The 19,907-nt window shown below is 39.0% G+C and overlaps 1 protein-coding gene across 5 annotated transcripts in view; it reads left to right on the forward strand.

Annotated features, from left to right (window-relative positions):
• Positions 1-19,907, forward strand: part of SEPTIN10 (septin 10) — a 66,161-nt gene that overhangs the window by 22,760 nt on the left and 23,494 nt on the right. Inside the window, exons 2-6 of one of the 5 annotated variants that reach the window (XM_046660334.1) lie at positions 2,873-2,941; positions 5,550-5,552; positions 9,744-9,864; positions 10,275-10,470; positions 17,457-17,643. In XM_046660334.1, the coding sequence (XP_046516290.1) occupies positions 2,873-2,941; positions 5,550-5,552; positions 9,744-9,864; positions 10,275-10,470; positions 17,457-17,643 (576 nt within the window). Of the gene's footprint in view, positions 1-2,872; positions 2,942-3,162; positions 3,412-3,945; positions 3,965-5,549; positions 5,553-9,130; positions 9,197-9,743; positions 9,865-10,274; positions 10,471-17,456; positions 17,644-19,907 lie in introns of those variants that run through there. The other 4 variants (XM_046660338.1, XM_046660335.1, XM_046660339.1 and 1 more) reach the window with 4 other exon arrangements.

Genomic DNA, 19,907 nt, shown 5'->3' on the forward strand with positions numbered 1-19,907 from the left:
GTGTTTATAGACGACAGCAAAGCCTTTGCCTGCGTGGATCATGGGAAGCTGTGGCTGCTCTGAGAGAAATGGGCGTGCTCGGCACTTGACTGTCTGGTGTGTGAGCTGTGCTGTGGGCAAGAAGCCACGCCAGGACAGAATATGGAGAGACGGGATGCTTTCCTTTAGGCCAAGGTGTCAGGCAGCGTGCACTTTATCTCCCTATCTGTTTAATCTGTACGCAGAACCGAGCAAACGAACAACTGGGCTGGGCTCAGATGGAGGAGGAGTGAAAACCGGTGGAGGAAACACCAACCGTCTAGGGTCCGCAGGTGACACCGTCTTACTGGAAGAAAGCAGCAGTGGCTTGAAACAACTTCTGACAAAAGTGAAAGAAGAAAGTGCCAAAGCAGGACTGACTGCATTTGAACATCAGGAAGACAGAAATCCCACTGCGGAAGAACTGCACAACTTTAACGTAGACAGTGAAGACACTGAAATTGTTAAAGAATCTGTCTGCCTTGGTTCAGTCATCGATGTAAACGGAGGCTGCAGCCACGGAACCAAGGGAAGGCTGGGACGCGGAAGGGCAGCAATGGAAGAATTAGGGAGGATCACCAGGTGTGAGGAAGTGTCATCAGACACCAAGGCCAAGGTTGTCCACACCCTCTGCTCCCAACTACTGTGTACGCATGCGAAAGCCGGACAGTGAAGAAGGCTGCAGGAAAAAATGGGTTCATTGGAAATATGGTGTTGGGGGAGAGCTCTGCGGACACCCTGGACTGCCAGAAAGGCGACCGGTGGGTCCCAGAGCAAATTAGGCCTGAGCTGTCGCTGGAGGCAAAGATGATAAAACTGAGGCCGTCCTACGTTGGGCACACCATGAGAAGGCAGGACTCTCTGGAAAAGACAGTAACGCTGGGAACAGTAGAGGCAGCAGGAGAAGAGGAGGACCGAATAGGAGTGGGTTGACTCCATACAGGAAGCCGTAGGCCCGTGTCTACAGGAGCTGAGTGGGGCTGTGGAGGACAGGACATGTGGACATCGCTCATTCCTAGGGTTGCAGGAGTAGGAGCCGATGTGATGGCACATAACAACAAATTAAAGACTAGGGAAGTGCTTAAATAAATATAGAACATCCATGTATACTGTAGTATACAGAATAGAATGCTATACTGTAGAAACAATGAGGCAGGTCTACATACTAGTGAAATGGTCTTCAGGATTGATGAAGCAAAAAACCATAATACAGAGCAATAGGCCACTTACATCTGTATAAACAAAAAAGACCTGTGTATTCACGTGTGCTTCACACACACCTCATCGATCTCTGGAAGGGTGCCTAAGAGTCTGGTGGCCTCTGAGGAAGAAAACTACTGAGGTACTAGGGAGTCAAGCGTAGGAAGGGAACTTTGCATTCTATTCTCATTGGCACCGGTTGCATTTTTTCTTCCTACATCCATAGCAATCTTATTTTTTTGAATGCCACATTTCCTCAGTGTCTTGTGCTGCACTCAGAAGTAGGATAGCAGTGCCTTTTGAGGCAGTATTACTTGGAGATTTGCACAACTTCTCTTGTACCTCTCTTCCCCCATCCCTCACCATTGCAAACACAGTGAATATGTATTTGGTTTACAACTTGAGACAGTAAAAGGAACACCAGCTTTGCAGTCAGATCAGACCTGTATCTACAACTTACAGGCTTACATGATTTGAGGTAAGTTATTTAACCTTTCAGAATCCTAATTTTCTCATGTAGGCTATGGGAATTCATACATTTGGCTCAGATCTGTTGTAAGGATTAAATAAGAAACTGCTTAATGAGCTAGCATAATGGTGGGCATATAATAGGAGTTGTATAAATGATAATCATTTCTATTTTAATTGGATAACTAAGGAACCTGTTCAGATGTTAAAGTCCCTCCATTCCCAAATATACTGACATTGGAGCATTAACATTTCTATTTCCTCTTGTGTGCTACAGTGGAATACACCTAATTTTGAGTACCGCCTTGGCTCCTAGAGTTTTTGGTTTTTGGAGGTTTTTGGTGAGGAAGAGTCACCCTGAGCTAACATCTGTTGCCAGTCTTCCTCATCTTCTTGCTTGAGGAAGATTAGCCCTGAGCTAACATCTGTGCCAGTCTTCCTCTATTTTGTATGTGGGTCTCCACCATAGCATGGCTGATGAGTGTTGTAGGTCTGCGCCTGGGATACAAACCCATGAACCTGGGCTGCCGGAGCAAAGCACGCTGGACTTAACCACTACGCCATGGGGCTGGCCCACTAGAGTATTTTTTTTTAAGTGAAATAGCTCATTTTCCCTTTTTAATCCTATAAAGTATTTTAAGTAAATGTAATGTTCTTTGTCTTCCTGAATGTAAATGAGGTTTACTATTTTTTTACAATTTGTGTGTGTGTGTGTATTAGTGCATTAATGTATATTATATGTTGAATATTTCATGTAGTTTACTTAGATATCTATCCAGCAAGAAAACTACAGTTTTAAACATCAGTCAGTTGTGTAGATTACAAGTCAAAACTTGGTGGTAATGACAATATTAGATTTCCTTTATAAGGTAAATATATTATTTAGATATAGGTTTTTTTTTTTTTTTTGAGGAAGATTAGCCCTGAGCTAACTACTGCCAGTCCTCCTCTTTTTGCTGAGGAAGACTGACCCTAAGCTAACATCCATGCCCATCTTCCTCTACTTTGTACATGGGACGCCTACCACAGCGTGGCTTGCCACACGGTGCCACGTCCTCACTGGGGATCTGAACCAGCAAACCCCAGGCCACCGAGAAGCAGAACGTGCGAACTTTACCGCTGTGCCACTGGGCCAGCCCTAGATATAGGTTTTAATATCTGTTTTCTTTTTCTTTTTCTTTTTCAGCTCTTTCAGTCTCACATGGCAACAAAAACAACTTGTATATCCTCACAAGTTTCTGATGATGAACAGAGAGTGAGTATATCTTTTAAATAGATCCGTATCATACTGCAGATGCCTTTATGATTTCAAAATAACCACTCAGAGACCTCAGAGACTTGTTTGTACTTACCTTGAATGTGAATTAAATTTTATGTTGATTCAAGTTAAAAATCAATGATGGGTTGAATAACTGTTGAGTGTCCACGATGTCTCTATCTTACATGACACTAAGCAAATTCCGACTGCCTCCACAGCGTTCAGTAGGAGGACTAGCACTGCTTTTGCTGGGCGTGCTTACCGAGCTCGGTGGACGTGGAGAGCTCCTTTAATGACGGAGAGCAGGAAGTGTCTGGGCGGCCCTGTCACATGCCTTCCTAAGTGTGCACTCCGACTATCATGCTTCCAGGTCCTTCTCACTGTGCCCGTGCAGGAGGAATGTGTTTGGTAATTCAGATTAAAATCTATAATAAAAAAGAGGGAGTAAATTTAACTTGGTGAAAGAGGTGAGTTGTCGATTTTTTTTTAAAAAGAAAATTGCAAATACAGCTTGGGTAATTCAATAAGGTTAATTAATTTCCTTTAGTTGTGTGTTCCAATAAGTCTCTTCTTGTTTTTCCCTCTTCCTCCTCACATGCTAAGGTCCCCACAGAGTTGAAAAACCATAATTTGACTGCCAAACTGCCATCGTTTTTATCTTTTTTTCTCATTGGTAATAGTAGTCTGTTGCTTCTTTATTTTATCGCCTCGCGGACTTTTTGAATTACTCTTTAATCTGCCTTCTAACACATTGCTCTGCTGAACTCTTCTAGTGACTGTCGACGAAAATAATCCATAACCAATCTATAAATGAAAATTTGGGATGAGTTTATTCTGAGCTAAAATCTGAGGACCATGGCCTGGGGCCTTTCTTCCTGAAGGAAGAAAGGGCACCGAAGAAGTGGGGTGCACAGCGTGGTTATATACCCCCAAACAGGATGTTTCACATATGATTGAAATGTCCTTTTTACAAAAGTCGCGAGACTGCTCTGTCAGCACAGCGATTGATGGACACAGCAGGTAGGTCTGCTGTCTTGGTGAACACAGCAGGGTGGCAGGTCTGTTGTCTCGAGCTGGGTGGTCAAAGGTGAGCATAGCAATCAGTTCCTAGCCTAAGGAAAGATGCTTATCCCTAAGGAAATGCCAATGTAGGGGGAAGTTGCACATTTATCTTAAGGGCATTTGTTCTTGCCATAGTAAATCTTTAAAGCAGATATACAACGTGTGCTCAATGGCCACAGTCAGGCCTTGTTTGGAAAAAGAAAGTCAGGTCTAATTAGGTTTACACCAAATGGCTTCCTCATATGCTCCAATATATCCTATCGCTTGCCATTTCTGTTTGTCATGACCAGCCCATTGAGTGGCTGTTGCTTGGTCCTCCCTTTCTCTGGCCCCTCTTCTTCATCAAATTATGGTGACCACTCCCACATTTTTGAAAAGCTTCTTTTATTTCCATGACATTAAAATCTTGCAGCTTTAGAACCAGAAGGGATTCTAAGGCCATTGAGTTCACCTTTTATGTGATAAGCATGTGATTGTCACATACAAACTCTCCTAAGTGGTGTTCTTATCTTCTTGAGCACGTTCCTGACTAGGAAGCATGCTGTTCCTTCACTCTCTCTGTTTTCATCATAGAGCTATGCTTTCTTGACTAACAGGAATTTAACGGCACAGAAGAGAATGCAGTGGACTCGTTTTCAGTTGTTCCCTAAGCAATTGCTACAAATTTGGCTGCTTAAATCCACGCCTGTGTTAGCTCACAGTGCCAGGGATCAGAACGTCAGGCGGGGCACTGCTGGCTTCTCTCGCGGGGCCTCACGCTCAGCTGCGTTCTTGTCTGGAGGCTCTGCTTCCCAGCTCTTCCAGGTCGTTGGCAGAATTCCGTTCTTGCTGACTGGTTGCTCTCAGCTCCTAGAGACCACTCTTAGGTCACCACCACATGGCTGTCTGTCACCCACACAGGAGGGGGCTCGGATGTTGAGTCCCCTCTGTGTGGCTGTCTCTTACCACACAGCAGGGGGCTGGGTTGTTGGGTCCCCTCCGGTGGTGGTCTCTCACCCTCAGAGCAGAGGGCTCCGATGCTGGGTCCCCTCCGGTGGCTGTCTGTCACCCATACAGCAAGGGGCTGGGATGTTGGGTCCCCTCTGGTAGCTGTCTGTCACCCATACAGCAGGGGGCTCAGATGTTAGGGCCTCTCCATGCAGCTGGCTGTCACCCACAAAGCAAGGGCTCAGATGTTGGGTCCCCTCTGTGTGGCTGTCTCTTAACTACACAGCAGGGGCTCGAATGTTGGGTCCCTTCTGTGTGGCTGTCTCTCACCCACACAGCAGGGGGGCTTGGATGTTGAATCCCCTTCTGGCTTCAAACCCCTTTCACTTGGAAGTTCACAGTCTCTTTTAAGGGCTCACCTGATTAGGTCAGGCCCATCCGGGATAATCTCCCCTTCTAAGGTTAACTGATCTGGGATGTGAATTACATCTGTAAAATCCCTTCACAGCAGCACCTAGATTAGTATTTGATTGAATAACTAGAAGGTATGGGTATGCGAGGGACCATCAGTCTTGGGGTCCATGTTAGAATTCTACCCACCATATACAATAAAAAGCAAGTCTTTCTCACCTCCACCTTAAGACCACTCTTCTCAACCTCCCAGTCCACTCTCCAGTGGTAACCACTCTCAATAGTCTGTTACTACCCTTTGAGACATTTTCATCCATATTCATGTATATGTGAAAACATAGACTTTTTTTTTCCTCAAATCACAGTAAATAAATCACTGCTTAGATACTTAGCTTTTGAGATTTATCTATGTTGTGACATGTATCAGTGGTTTAGTATTCCATTGTATGGGTATACTACAATTTGTTTATCCATTCTCCAGTTGTTGGACATTTAGATTGTTTCCAGTTTTTTACTTTTTGGAGTAAAGCTGCTATGAACATTTGTGCACAAGTCCTTATATGGATATATGTTTTTACTTATCTTAGGTACCTACAAGTGGGGTTGTTTTTGGTTGTATGGTCATGTGTATTTAACTTTATAAGAAATTACCCCCGTTTTCCAAAGTGGCTGTACCATTCTGCATTCACGTCGGCACACTTCAGAGTTCCAGCTGTCCTTCGCCATCTCCAGCAGTGGACATTATCAGCCTTTTTAATTTCAGCCATTTTTGTGGATGTTCAGTGGTGTCTTATTGTAGTTTTAATTCACATTTCCCTGATAACTAATAATGTTGAGCACTCTTTCATTTGCTTATTGGCTATTTTATCTACTTTGTGAAGTGTCTGTTCACTTTGAAGTGAAGTGTTTTTTATCCATTTTTTTAAAAAATGGGTTATTTTATTGTTGAATCATACGAATTCTTTCTGTATTCTGAATACAAGTGCTTTGTCATATATATATGTGTAATATTTTCTCCCAGTGTGTGACTTACATATTCCTTGATGATCAGACGTTTTTAATTTTGATGAAGTAGACAAATAATAGATTGTTACAATACCACACTTTTTGGTGATTGTAGCTTTATGATTAGGTAGGACTTCTTCAACTTTGTTCTTTTGTAAAATTGCTTTAAGTATTCTAAATCTTCTCCATTTCCATATACATTTTATAATCATTCTGTCAGTTACTGTATTGACAGCATATCATTGGCTCTTGCTCTTTTATCCAATGTGACAGTTTCCTTCTTTCAACTGAAATGTTAAGACCTGCACTGCCCAGTATGGTAGCTTCTAGCCACATATGGCTGTTTGAGTTAGTTAAAATTAAATAAAATTTAAAAATTACTTCCTCAGTTGCATTAGTTACATTTCGATTGCACAATATCTGCATGTGGCTAGTGGTTACCTGTTGAACAGCTCAGGTATAGAACATTTCCATCAGCGCAGAAAATTCTGTTGGACAGTGCTGCTGGTTTAGACCATTCATATTTAATTTAATTGTAGATATAAATGCGTTTAATTCTGCCAATTTGCTGTTTGTTTTCTATTTGTCCTTTCATTTTTCTTCTTTTCCTGCTTTCTTTTGGATTAATAGAGTATTTTATGATTGCATTTTATTTCCATTATTGGGTTATTAGCTATTACTCCTTGGTCTTTTATTTTTTAAAATAATAATTGATGTAAGCTTTAACTTATCACACACTACCTTCAAATAATATTATTGTACTTCCTGTATGATATAGAAACCTTAGAACAGTGTGTCTCAATTCCATCTCCCATCTTTTGTGCTCTCATTATCATACATTCTACTTCTCCATTTCTTTATCATACATTCTACTTCTCCATTTCTTTTTTTTTTTTTTTTTTGAGGAAGATTAGCCCTGAGCTAACTACTGCCAATCCTCCTCTTTTTGCTGAGGAAGACTGGCCCTGAGCTAAGATCCATGCCCATCTTCCTCTACTTTATATGTGGGACGCCTACCGCAGCATAGCTTTTGCCAAGCAGTGCCATGTCCACACCTGGGATCCGAACCGGTGAACCCCGTGCCACTGAGAAGTGGAACATGCGAACTCAACTGCTGCGCCACCAGGCCGGCCCCAACTTCTCCATTTTTATAAATCTGTAATACATTGTTGTTGCTTTAACAGTCAAGTATATTTTCAAGAAATTAAAACAAGCAAAAAATTTTCTTACATTTACCCACAGTTTTATCTTTCTGTTGATGTTCATTTTTGTAGATCTGAGTTTCCATCTGTTGTTATTTTTCTTTTCTCTTGAAGAATTTTTTAACATTTCTTGTAGTGTAGGTCTGCTTGCAGTGAATTTTCTCACGTTTTGTTTGTCTGAAGGTGTATTCATTTTGCCTTCATTTGTGAAAGTGTGTTTTCATTGGATGTAGAATTATAGGTTGTCATTTTTTTTTCTTTTGGCAGCTTGTTGATGTTTTATTGTCTTCTGGTTTGTGTTGTTTCTTCTGAGAAAACTACGATTATTTTAGATGTTTTACTTGTGTGCAATATGTTTCCACACACCTCGTTTCTTTTAAAGTTTTTCTTTATTTTGAACAGCTTGCTCTGATCCTGGTTGTGGGTTCCTTTGGATTTTCCTGTTTGTTCTTCTCTTGTTTCTCTGAGTTCATGTTTAGAAAACTGAAAAGTTTGCAGTGACTATTAGCTGCTTCTTTCCTCCCTCTCGCTGCCACCACCTCTCTTTACCATCTAGTGTTTCAGTTATAGGTATATTAGACCATTTGATATTTTTCCAGCTTTTTGAGGCTCTGTTATAGTTTATCTTTTCTATGAGAGATTTTTAGCTTGGATAAATAAAGATATTTACCTTGGGTAATAATTATGGAACAAACCTTCCATTGTTTGACCTGCTCTTAATACTCTTCAGTAACTTGTTTATTTCAGATGTATTTTTTCCATTCTAGGAGTTCCATTTGTTGCCTTTATTGTTGTTGAGAGCTTTCATATCTCTCTTAAAATTCCCTATCATGTCACCCATTATATTCATCACTCTTTCCTGTAGGAAAAGAGCATATTTTTCTTCTTTAGCATATTTATCATAGTTATTTTAATGTTGAAGTTCTTATCAGCTAATTAAACATCTGGTTCATTTGCAGATCTTCTGTTGACTGTTTTTTTTTTTTTCCCTTGACTGTGAATCTCATTTTTCTGCTTCTCCCTATGTAGTAATTTTTGATTGTAGGGTGGATATTGTGGATGACACATTGTAGAGTTGCTGCGTTCTGTTTCTTCTCCCAGAGTGTTGACCTTTGTTCTAGCAGGCAGTTAACGTACTTGCGGGTCCCAGTGATCCTGTTGAGTCTGGTTATAGGTGTTGTTAGGGCGGGTCTGCTTCAGTGGTGCCTTCAGCACTGGGGACTAATTTCTGATTCCTGCGATGTAATCCTGACTCCTAAAATGTGGCCCATATGTTTTCAGTCAAAAGTCTGAAGTGTTTACCAAGCCCTTTTAACTTAGAGGCTTAAAATTCAAGCTCCCTAGGATAGCAGCCTTGCACAGTCTGCGTAGCTCCTTCCGGGTCCCATGTCCTCTCAGCCAGGCTCTTTGTATCCCCCTGTACATACACACTTCAGCAGTCAGCCAAAGATTCCAGGCGAGTGTGTTTGCACATTTTGTACTCTCTCCTCTGGATTTTCTTCAGTGTTTTGTTGCCCTGCCTGCCCTTATCTCCAACTGGCTTCTCAGCCCAGTAAGACAACTTCCTTCTTGTCTCTATCTTCTTTGTGCAGCAATGGTTGAAGAATGCCCTCAGGGAAAAGCTAGAAAATCTGCGCCTCACCTTGTATGGTTTCCTTCTCTCAAGTCTCATTCCCTCCAGTGTCTTTCTGCCTTTGGTTGCATTCCAGTACCTTAAAAGAATTGATTATAATAGTTATTAGCAGGGATGTAAGTGTGACGTAAGTTACTCTTCTCTCACTAGGAGCTGGAACTGTATCTATAATTTCATATTGTACTTTTTTCACTTGACATTTGAATGTAAGAATTTAAGTTATTAAAAATTTGTTTAAATTTCTTTAATGACTTTAAACATTCCTTTTTATTAATGAATATGCTGTAGTTTACTTGGGTATTTCCCCATTTTTAGAAATCAAATACTTTAATGTTATAAACAGTGCTGGACTCTCATCATATGAAGAGAAGAAGAAATATGTGTTTTGAGGGTCTGAACACAAATTTCTCACAAATTTACTAAATCATTTGTGTCTTAGAAGAGATGTAATGATAAAATCTTTAGTTTCTTTGATAAATTATATTTAACCTTTCAAATGTATCTATATCTTATTTTAGTAAGACTCGTTTTTATTGCTCCTGTTTTTGTTTCCCTTCAGCAAAAAAGAGAAAATGTTCGTTCTTTAGCTATGGGTGGCCATGTTGGTTTTGAGAGTTTGCCTGATCAGCTGGTCAACAGATCCATCCAGCAAGGCTTCTGTTTTAATATTCTCTGTGTGGGTGAGTGCCAAATCCTTCCTCTGACTCCTTCCTTCATATTTCTCGTGCTCACTTCGTTCTTGTCGTAAGCAGTATGATGTTCATGTTATCAATTTGAGATCATGCTCGCAGATTTTGTTCAGTTAGTTAAATTCTATCAATTTCCTTAGCTGTACTGCTTTACACTTTGTGTTTGCTCTTTAAACATTTCAGTGCTTTCTTCAGAGTTGTGAATTAGTTAGCATACCTACTCATTTTTATGCTCTGCTGATGACTCAGTGGACCAGCCTTAGCATGTATCCCTTTCATGACCAACCCAGCCTTTGAAATACTTGAAATATTTGGGATCCTTGAAACCACTAAGAGTTTATAGTTCTATTTTTTCTCATCTGTCCTGTGTGCCTGTGAAGATGTACCTTTGTTTGTTTCAGGGGAGACTGGAATTGGAAAATCAACGCTAATTGACACATTGTTTAATACTAATTTTGAAGACCATGAATCCTCACATTTTTACCCACATGTTAAACTTAAAGCTCAGACATATGAACTCCAGGAAAGTAATGTTCGATTAAAATTGACCATTGTGAATACAGTGGGATTTGGTGACCAAATAAACAAAGAAGAGAGGTACGTGTTTTCTTCTTGTAAAAAAACAAGTTTTTCTTATTTCAAGATATTTAACTTCTTGCCCCATAAGCTATTGTTTGATTTTCTACTATGGAAATCTATTTCTGTCCTCCCAGACTTTAATTTTTTTAATAATTAAGTAGTAGTTTGTTCTAATTGACATTTTTCTCCAGTCATCTAATTTCTTTAGAGTAATTTGAATCACATTATTAAAATGTGTATTTCATCAAAAATATTATTAATTATTTCCGGCTGTGTCAATTCAATGTAGATTAAATGTTTTGTACTAATTTTCAGGAGAACTTATCTTGTTAAGGAAAAAAGAAAACAAGACATACAGTGGCAAACATACACTGGCCAAATCATTGGTGCATGAATTTTTTTTGTGAAATTCTAACCAAATTAGCCAGGTACATTATTTAAGCATTGCAAGAAAAGTTTGCTGTAAAATTTCTATTTATATTTCATGTTATGTCATTCTCTCTCCTATGGTATTGTAAAGATTGATTATAGATTTTGTATGAAATTTAAAATATGAAAAGGGGAACTAGATTAGGGTAAAGCAATAACTCTATTCTTTTTTTCTTTTTGAAATGTATATATTTTCATTGGTAGAGGTAATTGCCTAGTTTCCTAAAGTTTGCTTTAGAGGGAAAATGTTTTGCATAATTGACTCTCTTTCTGCGAATTATGTTAGCTTTTTTAGCACATTTGTGTGTTCTGCTTTAAATTTCAAGAAGTGACTGGTATGGCTTTCTGGAAGAAGCAGATAGTAGTGGCAGAGGCAAAGGCCTGTGGCACATTGTTTGAATCTTATTAACCTCTTTGTAATTTTCTATAAGGAGATCTTATACAGCTTTAAATAAATTTATTCTTAGATATTTGGCATTTTTGATGCTCTCATAAATGGTATCTTTTAAAAATATTTCATTTTCTGTTTGGTGTATAGACATATAATTGATTTTGCATATAGCAACTTTTGTAAATTTTCTGATTAAGTCTAACACTTCATCTCTAAATTTGTTTTAGATTTTCTATGTATGTGGTAGGATAACTGACAAATAATGACATTTATATTTCTTCCTTTTCAGTTCTTTTGTTTCTTTCTTTTAAAATAAGTTTTATTGCTGTATAATTTACAATATATAAATAAAACACTGATTTTTTTAAAGTGTACAGTTAGTTAATTTTGACAAATGTACAGTTTTGTAACCACCACCACGGCTGTAACGTAGGTGATGTCCACAGTCTTGGCCCGTCCTCGCCACATGTGCTGGTAGACCAGTGCTTCGCCCTCTCCAAAGCTCTAGCACTTTCTGTCAGTGCAGCTCCCTTCTCTCCAGGGTTGTCTCCTACAGACTCTGGTTGCCTTGTCCTCCCTGAGCTCCTGTCTGCGTCTCCACGCTCAGGGGGGTCTGAGGGTCCTGCACTCCCCTTGTGCTGTGCCTCGCGACCTCGTCTCCCGGCGCACTGGGGAGACTGGAGAGCTCCGAACGCTTGTTTCTCTTCTCAGTGATCACAGTTCTGTCCTGCCTGTCATTCAATGCCTGATAACCTTTTTTCATATATTCATTGTCCAAGTTTCTACTTATTTAAAGTGGGGGGGTAAGTCCAATCCCAATTACTACGTCATGGCTGAAGATAGTAGTCTTTGTTTTCTTTCTTTCACTTTTAAGGCCTGGCTGCACTGGGTGGGACTTAGAGTATTTTGTTGGATAGTCGGTGGTGATAGTGGGCATCCTTGCCTGTCCTGCCTCCAAAGGGAAAGCTTTATTTTTACCGTGTATTGTGCTGCTTTCTTTTTTTTTAAGTTAGAATAAGGAAATTCCTTTATATTATTAGTAAGACATGTTTTTTTTTAAATCAGGAATAGATATTATCAGATTTTCTTTTTTGCATTCTGTGGAGAAGATTATAGTTTCCTCCTTTAGTCTTTAATAAGGTGAGTTACAGTAACTGATTTTTCTATTCGTAAATTAACCTTGCAATCTTGGATACCATTTGGTATTCTTTTTACATTGTGCTATGTTTGATTTCTTTTTTTTTTAGTATTATTGCATCTTATGTTTATAAGTGAGGTTTTCAACCTGTATTTACCTCTTATAGTGTCTCTCTCTTTTTTTCTATCAAGGTTATATTAGCCTTTTAAAATGAGTTTTGGGAGTTTTTTAGTCTATTTTCTGGAAAAATTTGTATAAGATTAGAGTTATTTTTCCTTGGAATGATTGGTGGAACTCACCAATAAAACCATCTGCGCCTGGGGGCCCACCCGGAGGTGCAGCAGTTAAGTTCTCATGCTCCGCTTCGTTGGCCTGGGGTTCACTGGTTCAGATCCTGGGCGCAGACCTACACACCACTTATCAAGCGGTGCTGTGGCAGTCGTCCCACATATAAAGTAGAGGAAGATGGGCACGGATGTTAGCTCAAGGCTAATCTTCCTCAGCAAAAAGAGGAGGGTTGGTGGTAGACGTTAGCTCAGGGCTAATCTTCCCCCAAAACAAACAAAAACAAAAAAAATCTGGGCCTGGAGTTTTCTTAGAAGATTTTGAGTTACTAATTAGTTTTCTTTAATGATTATAGGACAATTTAGAATCATTTTTTGAGACAGTTGTGATGTTACAATTTTCCAGGAATCTGTCCATTTCATCCAAATTTTCAAATAGATTTACTTAAAAATATTCATAATCTACTCCTAATATCTTTTTATTGTCTACATCATCTGTAACAATGCCTGCATTTCCTTTTCTGATACTGGTTTTTATGCTTGTTTTCTTTTCTCCCTGATCAGGCTCGAGAAAGCATTGTCAGTTTTTTTTGGTCTTTTCAAATTTGAGCTTTATTGATCCTCTTAATTTTATACTTTTTGTTTTCGCATTTCATGAATTTCTGCTCTGATATCTATAATCACCTTTCTTTGGGTTTTGATCTAATTTTTCATTGATTCTCAGCTTTATGCATTTGAGATTATAAATTACCCTCTAAGTATGGCTTTAACTGCATCCCACAAGTTTTAATACATAGTAATTTTCCAAATTTCAATTAATTTTTAATTTCTACTTTTATTTCATCCTGAAGAGTCAACACTGTTATTATTATGTAATGGCCTCTTTTTCTCTTGGAATGCTTCTCGTGTTAAAGGCTATGTTGCAGATTTTAGTGTAGGTATATCAGCTTTCTTTGTATGCTGTACTTTTTCTACCTCTTTACTTTCAACCTTTCTGTACCCTTGTGCTTTATATATGTTTCTTATTGAACATATGTGTTTTCATTTTAAAATCCTCTCTGACAGTGCTTATCTTTTAATTTGCATTTAGTTCATTCACATTTCGTTAATGTAGTTACTGATATATTTAGGTGTAAATTTATCATCTTAGTTTGCGTTTTCTGTTTGTCCTGCTAGTTCCACATTTCTTTTTCCTTTCTTGCTGGATTTCTCTTCTTTTAGTTGTTACCCTAGAGATTATAAAATGTAATCTCTAACCTAATCAAAGTTTAAGATGAATTAATATTGGTACTTGTCCTTGATGATACAGATGGACAATAAAATGGAATTTTGAACACTTAAACTCCATTAACCCCATCTTCTTACTTACCCTGTCATGTGTTTTATCTCTCTTGTGGTTAAAAAACCACAAGACATTATTATTATTACTTAATGTGGCCAATATTTATTAACCTCTTAACCAAAAATCCCTGTTTTTCTCTCATAATTGACATTTTAGTAGGGTACACCATTCAGGGCAGGTGCTTATTTTCTTTTTTTCCATTGAAGATACCATTCCACTGTCTCCTGGCTTCTGTTTTACTGTTGAGAAGTCAGCTGTCAGTCTTTCTCCTCCTTCATAGTACTCTCATTTTTTCCTCCAGTGTTTTTAAGATCTTTTTGTTTTTCTCTAGTTTTACCATGATGTGTATGGTTTTTTAAAAAAAATTTCTAATTTATCCTGCTTGTCATTTGTTTGGCTTCTTGAATCTGAGTAGTGTCATCAATTCATTAAAAAAATTGAGTCACCGTCACTTTAAATATTGCTTCTGCCCCTTTGTCTGTCTCCTTTCCCTCTGCAACTTTGATGAAATGTATGTTAAGCCTTCTCATTATGTCTTCCATGTCTCTTACTCTTAATCTCTCTTCATATTTCTATCTTTTTTTCTCTCTATTACTTGCTGGATAATTATTTTTTATTTATCTTCCAGTATACTAATTCTGTCTTCAGCTTTGTCTAATATGCTGTTAAACTAATCCATTGAGTTTTCATTTTGGCTATTTGTGTTTTTCAAATCTGTGCATTTTGTGTGGTTCATATGCATATCTATAGGATCAGTTTTTATCACTTTACTATTCCCAGCATGTATATTCAAGTTTGTTTTTTCTTTCTTTTATCTCTATTATAATTATATAATTCCAGTATATTAAAATTTTGCAATTATTTTTCTGATGTCTGTTTTTTCCTTTGGTTCTCCTTCATTGTGCTTTTTCCTTTTCTTATGTGCCTGGTTATTTTTTATTATAGTTCTCATGATCTTTAAAAAATTATTTTTAGAGATATTCTGAGGTTTAAGATGAAGATGTGTTCCTTTGGAAAGATTTGAATTTGCTTAAGTTCAGCCCCTCTGGGCATTAATACTCTGAGGATCCCTAAGCCTCTTTCATGGCTTGTGGTTCCCAGAATCAAAGAGGCATTGTGAACCTGGGTTGCAAATATTTTCAAGAACTGACCCTGTGGCCACAAGTTCTCAAGGATGGGATTTTTTTATTCTTTTCTTTTCTTTTCCTTACTTAATTTAGTGCCGGGGCAACCTTCCCTACAGATCCTTGAGGAGGGGGAGGAATCATAGGTTTACTTCTAGTTCATTCTTACCCTAAAGGTGCAAGCTTTTAGGATGTCACTTATTGTGGGGAGGCAGCCTCTCATTAGATTTCTGTCTTATGTGAGCCCTGTCCTGTGAGTCCTTCAGGAACAAAGCCCAAGAACTGGATTGACAGGTGACCTCAGGATGAAACTATCCTTGATGCTTTTAGTGCAGGGGTTAGTAAACTTTTTCTGTAAAGTGCCAGACAGTAAATATTTCAAGCTTTACAAGACACGTGGTCTCTGTCCAGCTGCACAGCTCTGCCATTGTAGCACAAGCACCCATAAACAATACATAAACAAATATACATGACTGTATTTCAGTGAAACCTTAATTACAAAAACAGGCATCAGCCTGGATTTGGCCCATTTACTGACCCCCACTCCAGTCCTCTACTTACTTCTCTCAGTTTCTATTCTCTTCAAATTTGACCTGGTTAATTTCTTACCACTTTAGAGTGCTTTAATTTTTTTCTCTTTTCTTTTTTTTTGGTGAGGAAGATTCACCCTGAGTAACATCCATTACCAATCTTCCTCTTGTTTTGCTTGAGGAAGATTTGCCCTGAGCTAACATCTGTGCCAGTCTTCCTTTACTTTGTGTGTGGGATGCCTCCACAGCATGGCTGATGAGTGGAGTAGGTCCGCACCCAGGATCCGAACCTGCTAACCTGGCCACCAAAGCAGAGGACGCAGAACTTTAACCACTCAGCCACAGGGCCAGCCCCTACTTTGATGTTTTTAAGGAGGTGATTTTTATATTTTAAGCCATTGCCTTTCATTTCATGGAAGGAGTGAGTCTGCAATTTACTGGGAATGGAAACCTAGGGCAATTACTGTGGAAGAATTCCTAATGGTTTATTATTTATTTAGAAGGAAATGTTTATGGTTTTTATTTATGAAAAGCATAATGCAAAGCATTCACACAGAGGAGCATTTATGGCTGTTTATTTAGGTCATATTACTGATATATTTTAAGTCATTAATAAAAGCTTTTCTGGAATTTTTATGTTAGATATGCACTCACAGATTAATTTTTACCATTTTATTATTTAGGAGGGAATCATGTTAGGCCGCATTTGGATGGTTTCCCAAGGATGATATGCCTAATAGTGAACACTGGTGTTCTTAATAGTCCTCCTGAGAAAATGCAAGGTATTAGGCTAGTTGTTGTGGGGAACACAGAAGTGTAAGATGCCGTCTCTGTCCTCATGTTGCTTACCATGTGCACAGTGAGAACAAGGATTCTGAGTTTAAAAGAAGTGATGTTCCTCAAGGACTAGAAGAATCAGGCAACTTTATAGAAAGGCTCAGTTCTGTACAGATTTATTGAGTACCTCAGCCACACAAGGTACTGCCCTACTTGGGCTACAAAGACACTTATAAAATTGTGAGTCCAGGGAATTTGACAGGGGAACTGTTTGCTGTTATTTTCACTTGGAAACCAAGATTTGCTTAATGAGAATGGTTAAGAGTAGAAAGTTGAGTTGCATAGGCAGTGATTTAGCACATCATAATAAAGTGGAACATTCACAGACTAATCTTAAAACCAGATGAGCACAGTGCTCTGCATGTGCACTGTGATATGATTGGTGTCTTGAAGGATGAATAGAAGGAAATGAGAATGCCTGCAGTCCTGGTGAGATGCTCTCCTCTGATGTGTGCCCTTCCTCCTGGCTACGTTAATGCTTTTCGTGCTTGACAAATCTGATTTAAGAAGCAAGAAGCCATGGAATTTGACTTAAATATCTTTTAAGTTATTGATACTCCTGCCTTTTCTCAGTTAAATAATATGCCACATCTAGTCAGACGCCTAGCCTCGTTCAGGAGTCTGGAACGTATGAGAACCTTTGTCAGAAAGGGATCTAGTGGTTGAATGAATGTGAGGATGAACCAATATAAATTCAAGACCATTTCTATAAAACAATTTAAAGCACAGGTTGTCGTGATGGTTTTAAAGTACTACCTTTATACATGCATGTTCTGTACAATTTGTTTTATAACTGAAGTTATCTGTTTAGCATTGATATTAACTTTATTAACTGGTGAAAATCCAGATCTCAAACTTTGGACTTACACAGATATCATTAAGGTAGCATGAATATGTTACATTAAATATTTAAATAATTACTTTTTCAGCTACCAGCCAATAGTTGACTACATAGATGCTCAGTTTGAGGCTTATCTCCAAGAAGAGCTGAAGATTAAGCGCTCCCTCTGTACCTACCACGACTCCCGCGTCCACGTGTGCCTCTACTTCATCTCTCCCACAGGCCACTCCCTGAAGACGCTGGACCTCTTAACCATGAAGAGCCTCGACAGCAAAGTGGGTTTGGAAAAGGAGTCAGCTTAGTATCCTTTAATATTTATTTTGAACTATTAAAATATCTTTATGATATACATAGATCATAAATGTTTTATTCTGTGCATTTTTAAAATACTTTATGAGCTGCAGTCTTAGGTTATTTTCCAGAGATGTTCAGTTTGGAAGATGAGATGCAGAGAAAAAAACGTTAACATCAAATTTTTGTGATTAAATTGCATGCCAGAATATGGGTATCATTTAATGTTTTTTAAATATAGAATTTATTTGACATTAACTTTATGACACTATTAAGTGGGAAGAAGTTCACTGACAAAGACTAAGGTCTAATGTTTCGTCATATATTATAATAAGTTATATTTTAATTTGAACTATACCAAGAAAACTTATTTTTGAATTTTTGAGCCAAGGAGCTATATATAAATTTAGGGAGCTATAAAAAAATATTATCCACAGATTAACTCACTTCAGGCTTTTTTATTTGTTTAAAAGATCATTAAGGACTATCTTATACTAAAAAAATCTTCAGAGTTTTCTTCTAACCTCTGGTGGTGTGAGAAATGCAGCTTCCGTTTTCTGGGCCAGTTGTTTATGAGCTGGGATTCAGAAAGCCGGGGCGCTCTGGCACCACTGCTCTCTGTAGAAATCGGCATGGGAAGCATGGGGTTGCTGGCGAGGTCTCGCTACGTGGACTGATTGACTTCAATGCGTTGTTCAGTCCACTGGCTGTAGCAAAACTTGATGAAGCTTGTATGAGAGACTGTTCATCTCCTCAGATGTTCTAATCATTTAGCCAGTTGTTTTCTTAGTTTTCTGATTATATGGAAATTCATATTTATTAAAGGAACATAAAAACAAGAGTGTGCAACTTTGTCTTAGCTAGACAGAAGTAAGGTGATGTAGTTTGTGTAAAAATCATGGACTTTGGTGTCACTGGAGGCTGGTTTTAAATACTGCCTCTGTCACTTAATAGCTGTGTGTTCTTGGGCGTTTCTTTAGTGCTCTGAGCCTCAGTTTCCTTACCTCTAAAATAAACAGTAGGGAGAATACCTGCCTCAGGGGGAAGATGTGAGGATTAATTGAATTGATAGTTTGTCTTGTTCCTAAATGCAGAACACTCCACTGCTTAACCTGGAAAGTTGCCTTATCTTATGCCAGTAGTGGCAGGTTGCCATCAGTGAGAGCCTCTGTTACTTTCCCTCCCCTGACAGACAGACGACCACTGTGTTCACATTCAGTCTAGTTGTGTCCTCCCAGCCTGGTGATAGTGACGGTCTTGGCTAGGAAAGCCCGAGGTACTCCCTGACTGTATTTCCTCATAGCCAGCCCCACAGGCCTTCCCCTACCACCACCGGGGCCAGTGTCTGAGCTGGGCCAGCCTTTGTGGTTCTTTTGTTTGTTTGTTTTTGGTGAGGAAGATTGGCTCTGAGCTAACACCTCTTGCCAATCTTCCTCTTTTTGCTTGAGAAAGAGTTACCCTGAGCTAACATCTGTGCCCCGCTTCCTCTATTTTGAATGTGAGTTGCTGCCACAGCATGGCTTGATGAGTAGTATAGGTCTGCGTCTGCGATCCAAACCAGCGAACCCCACTAAAGTGTAGTGCGCTGAACTTAACTACTGTGACACCAGGCAGGCCCTTTTGTGGTTCTTACTATGATCTCTAGTTGCGCTTCAGTAAGAAACCATCGGGGAACTTTGAAGGACAAGATTTGTTACTTACAGATCCTGGAGGGGACACAGCACACCCAGGGCCACACAGTGAGGTCGGAAGTAGAGAGAGTGAGGGGAGTGCCAGCCTGTTCTCTGCCTTTATTAAAGTCTGAGGGTGGGGTGTCTAGGGTTTCGCAGGTTCACTGTTTATTGGCAAATTTAAAGCCTAAGAACAGGAGTTCGGGTGTGGGAAGGGAGAAGTGGAAACCGTCAAGCAGTCAGTTATCTGGGTCTCCCAGACTTTCTGAAAGGGAACTTCGTGGGTAGGGATGGCAGGCTTCCTCATCCAGTTGGTTTGCTAGTAGCTGTGTCATACAACTGGCAATGCGTTTATTCGAGATGGATGTCTTTGAAATGAATACCTCGGCAACCCAAAGCTTAATGTCAGGCACTTTCATTACAATCAAAAAGCTTCATGTCAGGCACTTAGCTACAGCCTGCTTCTGCTATTTACTGTGGAAGCAATTATGAGTTATTAACTTGACATAATTTATGGAATATCTTAGTATATAATATTGAAACCAAGAACGTGGCATCAAATTTTTATGTACTTTGAT

Source organism: Equus quagga, chromosome 5, assembly GCF_021613505.1.
Source record: "Equus quagga isolate Etosha38 chromosome 5, UCLA_HA_Equagga_1.0, whole genome shotgun sequence".
NCBI classification, from domain to species: Eukaryota; Metazoa; Chordata; class Mammalia; order Perissodactyla; family Equidae; genus Equus; species Equus quagga.